This window comes from Coturnix japonica, chromosome 10, assembly GCF_001577835.2.
Source record: "Coturnix japonica isolate 7356 chromosome 10, Coturnix japonica 2.1, whole genome shotgun sequence".
Lineage (NCBI taxonomy): Eukaryota > Metazoa > Chordata > Aves > Galliformes > Phasianidae > Coturnix > Coturnix japonica.
In genome coordinates this window covers 16115006-16125010 of record NC_029525.1, presented here as the reverse complement: position 1 = coordinate 16125010, position 10005 = coordinate 16115006, and the positions used below count along the sequence as shown (strand labels likewise).

At 43.7% G+C, this 10005-nt stretch overlaps 1 protein-coding gene across 1 annotated transcript; it reads right to left on the bottom strand.

The window, feature by feature from the left end:
- Nucleotides 1-3870: 3870 nt before the first annotated feature.
- MTFMT (mitochondrial methionyl-tRNA formyltransferase) lies at nt 3871-8605 on the bottom strand. Its single transcript, XM_015873278.2, has 9 exons — nt 8417-8605; nt 7273-7485; nt 6779-6901; nt 5928-6030; nt 5283-5358; nt 5050-5141; nt 4808-4889; nt 4625-4707; nt 3871-4333 (listed from the first exon to the last, which is right to left on the bottom strand). The coding sequence occupies exons 1-9, from the start codon at nt 8563-8565 to the stop codon at nt 4133-4135; spliced, it is 1122 nt and encodes a 373-aa protein (XP_015728764.1). The 5' UTR covers nt 8566-8605; the 3' UTR covers nt 3871-4132.
- Nucleotides 8606-10005: the final 1400 nt, after the last annotated feature.

The following is a 10005-nucleotide window of genomic DNA, read 5'->3' as shown; positions in this document are numbered from 1 at the left end:
AGAGGAATCTGGGCCTTCACCAGCACAGAGCACATCCCACGTTTACACCCAAACATACGCAACAACAAACTTTTTCGGAGCAGGTAAACCAACAGCACTCAAATCTTCATTGACAGAGATCACAAGAAAAGGGTTCCTCAATGAAAACTGACTTGAAACACATGCTCCACTGTGCATTTCCTTCTCCTACAGATAGGAATACAGTCCTGGTACAGGTCTTTGTCTTACCTAGAGCTCATGAAGAGCATGAGGATCTTTCAACAGCCTTTAGTAACATCTGGAACAGGTTCTCAGGTCTGCCACAGAGAATCTTTGGTATTAAATGCAGATCTGTGCACAACTAAACGCCAATGCAGCCTGAACTACACTAAAAATAATAATAAAAAAAATACAATCACAAAACTTTATAGTCTTTGTTATCATGCAAATTGACAATTAACAAAGAGAAACATGAAAAGATGAGCTGTGGAATACTCTGGCACAACCTCTTCATACCAATGAATTTAGACTGCGTGTTTTCTTTTGTGTCTAGTCTGCTGCAAGGGCTTGGCACGAGCTGAGGCCAAGGCAGCCAGTAGGGAGCATTAGCTTGGACCTTCCCACAGAGCTCTTGGCTTGCACTGCAGACTTATAGAGAAATGTCTCTTCTCTATGCAGACAGACAGCCAAATCCTGGCCCTGATTTCATCACTTTTGAGTGAAGTAACACAAATGACTTCTCCAGATCAATCCAGGAGTTACAGGGAGGAAAGCGGGCTCAGGATCTCATCCCTGTGCTACTAAGGGGCTTGCCAGAGCCAAAGGGCAGAGCTTAGGGCTCTTACTTTGCTGTTAAACAGAATTTCCTACCCAGTGAAGTGGTGACAGCCCTGAAATTCTGCCTATCCATGAAACAGCACAAAGCTCTCCAAGTTTCCCCAAACTGTCCCCCACTGCAGCTTAACTCCAGCCTGGAGAAACAAGCTTATCTCTGCACTCACTAAGTCCTTGAGCCCCGAGAAGAGACTGCTGACAGAGTACATTGCATATAATGCAGAACAGAGAGGTTTCAAACATGGGCACTGAAGTACTATTAACAGAAAAGAAGCCAAAAACCACCATTCAGAGCTAACACTTCTTCACCACCGATAAAGTCACCACGTCAAATAAATCAAGAAAGTTTATGCAGGAGAAAAATTAAAGCGGGTCCTAAAGTTCACCCTTCACAGTGGTTTTATGCTACGGTTCAATATTAATGCTGACTTTTCCAGCTCCTGAGTGCCTATGTTTATGGTCAGTGTTCTGCAGCATCCCTTCTGCAACCTGAAACCTAAAGCACACTCCCACATATCAAAGGAGAACTTCAGCTCCAGGAATGCAGGAAGGCTGTGACTCAGCTCCTCCCTCTGCATTAGCTTTCAGACCACCAACCTAGAGAAGCAGGCTGAAGCAAGAGGCCTCGCTCCCAAACATCCGTAGGTTTGGGGCTAATGGCAAAGAAGCTTCCATTAAGGTCACCTGGTTTCCAACCCCCACGACCCATCTCTCCTCTTGTTTTTAAGAAAGGAACCATAGTACCTCCCAGAAGCTATCAGGCTGTCAGCAGTGAGGATAAAAACAAGTAGAGATATTCTCATCTAAACTCAACCTTTGTATTATTCACTCATTTCCCCAAACAACTACTCTAAAAGCCTAAAGTACTTGTGTGATTAATCACCTACACTACTTATTTGTATTCAGTAGAAAACAGGAATAATGAGTTTTCCTAGGAAGCTGAGGGACTGGTAAGGTTTGATAATAGAACAGATGCAACCAACTGCTAGTCATCAGCATACTAGAAAATATCACTCCCTGTAACATTTACTTGAAATACAGGATGAAATCATCCCTGTTGAACACCAAAGCCCTTCTGGTATCCAAAGGTTCTGCAGTTCTACCAGTAATTTGGCTTCAGTGATCTTGAACTGAGCCCTAGCGGATGCTGGGTCTATGAATACCTCTGCTGTGTTTCCTCTCTCCAAGAGGACAGCTGTTTTATTTTGCTAGTATCACTTTCCAATTGCTAGGGTGGCTGTGATTGAGCAAAACAGTAGTCCTGGGGATTGAATCACCAGGTCTATGTTCCAGAGTCAATCCTGACATGCTATTCCACACCTCATCAGTGAATGCCCCATTTTTGTTTCGCCAGATCTGCAAAAATCATCAGATTTTCATTACCTTCTGGGTTAAATCCCTATACAGTCAGGTGAAGGAAAAATTTCCAAAGAAACATTTTGGCTAAGAGCTGCCTGGGGAAACTCCAATTCCCTTTAAAGCTTCTCCACCACATCAAAAATAGCTCCACAAAAAAAATGAATTAAGCATAATTCCTCCATAAAACAGCTGGGGAAAGCTGTGCATGTTCAAAGCTAGGACAACCAACAGCTAAACTACAGCAAACTGTTTTTTTATAAGCTCTTGTATAGTAAGAAATTTTGAGATTAACTTGAAAAAAGATTTAGGAACTCTGGCCACTGCACAGTTTAGACATTAGTTGGTATTAAAAATAACCGAAGACATCCTGAACCAGATTTTTCAAGATCTGGCTGCTGACCTTGTTCTTCCCCTAAAAGTGATGCAGTGAGCACCACCTACTGGGTGTCTGAGTGCATGTCTCTTCGAGCTCACATAAGACAAGGAAACTGCTACCCTATGTTCAGAACTGAAATCACCACCACCACCAGTGACTAACAGCAATAGATCTCACACAAGGCATAATCTCAAGCTGTCGGTAGGAGATGTGCAAATTGCCTCATGGAGTCTCATTGATGCTGAAATTTAATGCAGACGCTGCTGGTTGGAAGTCAGTCTTTCAGCTATCAGTGATAATGCCACACAGCAGGAACACTGTTTTGCTCACATCAGTTAGGGGTTTGGTCTCTAATACTTTAAACAGAGCAGAAGAGTAGAATGGCATCTTTGGTAATCTGAGAGGATCTTTCTCTGGGATCCCTACACAGCTTTTTGCTACTACAGTGCCACAATAGGCTCAAGAAAAGCAAAGGAACCTGAGCTAAAAGAATTCCCAATGAATTCTGTCAGCAGTTTTAAAGCCTGCAGCACAAACTGCACAGTGGAGGCTGCAAGAAGAGACAAAGGAATTCTCCACAGAAGCCCAATTTCTACTTTACTGTTGCTTGCAGCTTTAGCCTTGCATTCACAGACATGGATTTCTTGAAGGATCATGCGTTCTAGACAACCTGTCAGAGACTGATTCATTGTTGGACCAATGGCAGTGGAAGAAAAATACTGCAGTATCCGCTTTAACAGATGCTTCTTCAGAACTATTTGAATCCACATTATATAACACATTTTTTTTAGATTTTGCTCTCATTCAGTGAGTCACGCTCAAGCATGTCCTGTTCCTGTCACCTTGACGTAAGCATCATGCATTCAACACACAACTTTAGCTTTAACATTCTGCCACAACTGCTTGAAAAGGCATCAATGGTCAGAAAACCCTGGAGAGCCAAAGGGACAGGTGGAAGAGGATGTGGCTTGCTATTCTGTTTTTGTTTACAGCTTGCAAAATTTCTGTGCAAATGCTATAAATATGGAGCTAACAGAACGGTGCCTCACTAGGCCTGAATAGCTTTAGTGACTCTGCTTTTATGGCAACAGCACCCAGAATAAAAGAAGGAATATATTGAGTAAATAATGCTACAGCAGCTCCTACCACCTGCCTGGTCTTTATTTTGTTACTCTCCCTAAAGTATTAAAGGCTTCTGTCTTGCTTTTCTGAAACTACATATGAATCACAGAGAAGCAAGTGAATGTTTCTAGCTTGAAGCAACTGAACACAGCTTAAGCTTGGAGGATGTTATACTGAAAGCCCAAGAAAAAAAAATTGAAAACATTCTATAAAAATAGATTTATTACCCAACATTAGAAACAGATTTATTCAGTGCCCTTGGTGTAGTACGCAGAGATTCTCTTCCTTAATGGGGTAAAAGAAATTATCATCATCAGAAATTCAAGATGAGAACAGAATGCTTGACAATAACGTCATGCATTCTGGGAAGGAAAACTCTTAACCAAGTTCAATGTTACTGTTTGGCATTGAAGTATTTTATATTAACTTACAGATTTATTTTAACACGTGGAAAAAAAACATCTATCGCTTTACATCCTGCAACAATACTTCCCTCTCTTTCAGAGTCTTTTTCACTGTGTTAAGTTTGAGTGTTTGAAACCTGCATTCCTGATGAACTGTTCTCGAGTTCTGCTGGAACCAAGAGTGCATATATCCATTGTAGAAGTCAACTGCTGTAAGTTTCTTCTTTAACACCACCGTTTTGATTCCAACCCAGCCCTCCTAGGAAAAAAAAACAAAGAATGGCAATAAGCTTCTTCCGTATTTTAAATATTAGGTTGAGCTACTAAATGTGTTCTGTATCACCAAGCATATGCTATGAGTCAGAATTCCCAGTTGCAAGTGAAAAGTCTGTTACTGGAAATAAGAAGTTCTTTGACATATCAAGTAAAAAGACTGATGCTGATCTAAACTAGGTCAGTGAATAACAATGGACAATTGAGATAGATGTTAAGTAACACAGATACTGAAAACCTCATCTTCAGGGCAACGAATACAAAAACAGAAGCCTACCTTGCAACGAGCTATCAGCGTTTCGGACATTTTATGGTAGAGTAGTGAGCCAGGAACAGCCCCATGGTCACTTAATACTTGATCTAGAAGCAAAACAAGATTGCTCTGCATTTTTATCGAAACTAGAAAAAGTTTAAAACACTTTTGTCACTGAAATATAATTACTGAATGAAGAGCACATACCAGCAGAACCAAGGATACTATCCACTTCCACAAAATCCAGAAGTTTAACAGTACTGCCCTTCCAAAGTGTCTGCAATGGAAACTGGAAACAGAAGCAGACAAGACACTGGGACAATTCTCATGATTTCTAGGCATCTATCTAGGTTTCTTGTCGTGGTTTGCTTGTTTTTTTCCTTTTCCCTCCCCTTACTCTAGATATCCCCTGCTGGAGAACAGAAAAGAGTTAGAAAATGTACTCTTACCATGCTTCCTATGGCACGATGCAGCTGAATTATCTGTGCAGCTGTTTGTTCTTCCCAATTTATGCAACTCTTAGCTACAGATATTTTAGGAGCTAGGAGGGGAAAAAAGAGAAAATTACTAATATCTGATTTTAAGCCAGAGGCAGAAGCAGAGAGAGAACACTGAAAAAGGTACCTAAACAATAAGAGAAAAAGTGAAGTCGCATTATAAAAAAAAAAAAAAATGCACCTACCAAATGTTCCTCCTTCCTTTGGTTGCTCTCTTTTATTCTCCAAGCTTTCAGGCAGGTTTCTCAAAACTGACAGCAGCTGCAAAATAAATGTTAGCAAAGAACATTGAGAAACCTGAGTACGTTTACTGAAAGGAAGACTAAATCCAAGACCCATAAATGCAGCACTTCATTGTTCATCAGTCAATCTTTCTCTCAGGGTTTAGAAACTGTGATCACTATAAACCTTCTAAGTGTGTTGTATACACAGACACAGCACAGGCACTTCTTGCAGTTAAAAAAACCAAGTACTATTTTCTGGATGATCTGCAGTACGATGTTAACACTACAACAGGCTGAAAGCTGATTTTTTAAGATCAACAAGCAAACATTCCCTTCAACAAAAGAGACAGTTGCACTGTTTCCACACAAAGCAAGTGAGTTCTTCACTGGTTACAAACAGAATAGCAACACACAGGGACCAACACCAACAGCTCATCATGCACCACTTAAGTTTTCCTCTCAGCATGAGATAATGCTCACCAACACTAAATTTCAATCATTCTCCCTCTAACAATTGTAGCCAACTGAGAACAAGATTACAAAGAATAGCTCACATGTTGACAGCAAGGTACTAATCAGAAGTGATACAAGCTGGCATGACTTTACCATGTTTGCACCCATCTCTGCTAATATCACTTCCAACTCCTTTGTTGTACATCGAGGAGGAATGGGACACTCTTCTTGCTTTATAATTGGACCTACATCGAACCTACAAAGCAGAAAACATACAAACTCATGGGAGGAAAAACCTTGGTTTGACAAACACAATTTACAGTTCAGAAATATAAGACTTCAGAAGAAACAACCTGAAATATTCAGAATTTTTTCCATACTTGAGCTGTGCTATCAAGACAAACATCTAACAAAGAAAAGGCCAAGCTATGATGTGCCTCCACACAAGCCATCCAAGCCAGAACTTTTGTTGAAGCTAAAATAGATTATCCCTCTTTTCTCAAGTCAAGCAGTTTCTTGCTCTCTCTTACAGCAGGTTGCAAACAGCTCTGAAGACTAAAAGCCTGTTCTTTTCTGCACTGTCACACCAAACCTATCAATCCATCTGCAATGACCATTTGATCTGTCTGCTCTCTGTAATAAGACTAAAAATTAAAGAACAGGGTTGGGATCATTACTGCAATTCTTTAATTGTATGTAATGATTTCAGTATTAATCACATGTTTAAAGAAGACTACCGAGGAGCAATTAATACAAAAAAAAATGCAGCATTCTGACTGTCATGACTAGTGAATAATTCCACCACTAAAGACTAGTTTTTAAAACATTAAAAAACTAAATCATCATCACATAGTCTAGAGTATAAATTACACACATTACATTTATGGCAAGTCTCATATTCTAAGTGCTTCAAATTCTAATATTAAACAAGCATTAAAACAACAACAGCAGCAGCAACAACTAATGATCACATAGAGCAGCAGCAAATTGCTTTGGGAACACACCTCTTTGGTCTTATTTCCATAACCGTTACCCCCGTCACTTTGTCACCATGAAGTACAGCGTGGACTATTGGTGCAGGACCACGCCATCGCGGGAGGCAGCTGGGATGGACATTCAGCATGCCACTGAAATGAAGTTTGAGTAGGAACAGTAACTGAAATTTCTATTAATGTGTGTGCAACAGTACACTGGAACTACTTCAGGAATTGCCTGCTCAGAACCTCTGAATTTAAATTCCCATTTAAAGGAAAATTACACTATGTGAGCTTCAACTTTCCAGCAAACATGGAAAGAAAAGAACAAGATATGCCGGATGTTTGCATAGATCCCTATCAACATGATAGAGCCTTATAATGACAGAAGGGCTCAGATAAACAGATAACTTCAGGGAAGGTGTACACATCACCAGCTACGAGTAACAGGCCTTGACTGCAATGGCAGTCAAAACCAGAGCCCAGTTAGCTACAAAAGCATCAGCAGATGTTAATTCACTTACTATGGGAACTGCAGAATGAGCTCCTCGCTCAGGAGACGCCCAAATGATGCCACCACACCAACATCAAACTGCCCCGCAGGCCCCGTCTGCGGCCACTCATGCACAGGCAGCTGGAGCTCACGGGCACAGCTCTTCACAGGCAGCTCCAGGGGCAGGCGGGAGGGCAGCGTCACCACCTCCAGCCTGGACACCAGCGAGCCCCCGCTGGGCTCCCTGGGGTGGGAAAGCAATGGAGAACTCTTGCAGGCTGAGCTAAATAGAGTCAAAGACTGCTGACCCCCCACCCTCACTGTGATCCTTCCTATATCGCCTTCCTCTCCACACCCCGTCCTCCAGATGGCTCCAACTCTCAGCCCAACCCCTTTTCAATCCCAGACCCCATTATCACAGAATGACCTGGGTTGGAAGGGACCTCAAGGATCATGTAGTTCCAACCCCCCTGCATAGCAGGGCCACCAAACATACACCTTTACTAGATCAGGTTGCCCAGGGCCCCGTCCAACCTGGCCTTGAACACCTCCAAGGACGGGGCATCCACAACCTCCCTGGGCAGCCTGTTCCAGGGCCTAACCACTCTCCTAGTGAAGAACTTCCCCCTGACATCCAACCTAAATCTTCCCTCTTTTAACTTCAAACCATTTCCCCGTGTCCTGCTATTGTCAGCCCTTTCCAAGAGTTTACTCCCCTCCTGGGAGTAAGTTCCCTTCAGGTATTGAAAGGCTGCAATGAGGTCACCCCACAACCTTCTCTTCTCCAGGCTGAACAAACCCAACTCCCTCAGCCTGTCCTCATAGGGGAGGTGCTCCAGCCCCCTGATCATCTTCCTGTCCCTCCTCTGGACCCTTTCCAAAACCTCCATGTCTTTCTTGTACTGAGGGCTCCACACCTGGACACAGTACAACAGATGGGGGGACACAGTATGAGAGATGGGGTTTATCTATCCAAAGGGATTATCAATGTCCTCGGCTCTCTGTAGCTTACTCCCTCCCCACTGACCCACTCACGATCCCACTCAAGCACATCTCCCCTCCCACACCGACACCCACACTCACCCCTGAGCCCTGCCCTCCCCCAGAAGCCTCCAAAACCCACTCCAACACCGGCCCAACCTCCACTACTCAATATTCAGCCTTCCCAGCAATACCTGGCGGCCTGCAGGGCGCGTAAAGTCGTAACAGCGAAGCGGTCGGTGCCAAAGAACAACACCCGCCATGGCGGCTCCCGCCGAGGCCCCGCTCCGCCGCCCGCCGCCTTCAGTCCCTCCCGCCAAGCTCGGAGCAGCCGCCCCCGCATGGCGGCACTTCCGGCGCAAGGAGATGACGTCAGAAAGCGGGAAGCACCCCCCCACTGTAGGGGATGAGGAGGGGCACAGCCGCCATTTTGTGGGCAGGGCCGCCATTTGGGGTGGAGCCGCCATTTTGGGGGCGGGGGGAAAAGGGGCTATTTGTCAGTCTGTGTGCAGCAGGGCAGGTGGTTCTTCGGCCCTGCTGGCTCTGCATTGTCTACTTGGCCCCAGTACGAAGATAATGTGAGGGGTCGGTATCATTCTGCTGAGAACAGAACTCCATTTAATGCATATTGCATCCAAAATCCCTTATACCTTTCAATCACGGTAGATCCCAGTGTTGTCTTTCACGCTGGGTCATATTTAGGCCTCTCTGCAATTCCAGCCAGCTCCTGAGCCCGGATGGGTGAAAGAAAGTAGTGAAAAACAGTGGCAAAGATAAACAAGGGGGTAACTAGGATGAAGGAATGGCACCTGCTCAAGAAGAGATTAAAGCAAGCAGAGTATTTCTGCTTGGAAAACATGTAGGAAAGAGGCAGTGTAGCAATCTGACCGTAAATACTGTGAGGCTGGTAAACAAGGAACAATGAGTTGTTGCACAATAACTGAGATTACAAAAAATACTATCAGGCCCTTACTGGTATCAGGCTCCACAGGAGAGGAAGCAGTGTTCCACACAGTCTGTAATCAGACCGTGTAAATTATCTCCCATTCTGAGAATATTTGAGGTTTCCAGAAGCAGAGTGAGCAGCTCACAGAAGGAAGGCTCACGGACCCGCCATGCGGTGCCAACTTACCCCTAAAGCTTGCTCTCCTCACCAGTGTTCAGCTCTTGCATGGACCAAGCTGAATACAACATTCTGTGTCATGCAGGGGACTGCCAGCTCCCTGGGTCATCCCTGTATTTATCACCACCTCTTTGTGGCCTCCAGGACGGCCAGGAACTTACTGCACACATTTAAATGGCCCAAGAAGCTGGCAGTTCAAACCCAGTGTGAGTTTCTTGCTGTTGGATCCCAGCACAGTTGGCACTGACAGTGTCAGTGGTACATCTGGTGTGTGTCTGGAGCTTCAGCATCTGCCCATCAAGAGCCTTAAAGCCTGGAGAATTACTCACAATATTCACAGTAGTTAAAGCTCCTGGACACACTGCAAGTCCACGCTGAGATTTTGCCAGATGTACTCGTGAAATAATTAATGTTTCATTTGAAATACGTTTATGTAGTGGACTTAAATTCATTGCAGTATATTTACTCCCAAGTAATCCGTCCTCAGCTCTAACACAACTGTGTAATTCAAATGGTCCACTTTATGCCTTGGTGTACATGAATTTGAACTGAATTTTGATAGCAGAATGAAAGCAACAACCTGGTTGTTTTGTGAAAAAAACTTCACAAAGAACAGCTTGCAAATCTTGCCTTCTCACTGCTCTGAACTCTGCTTTTTTT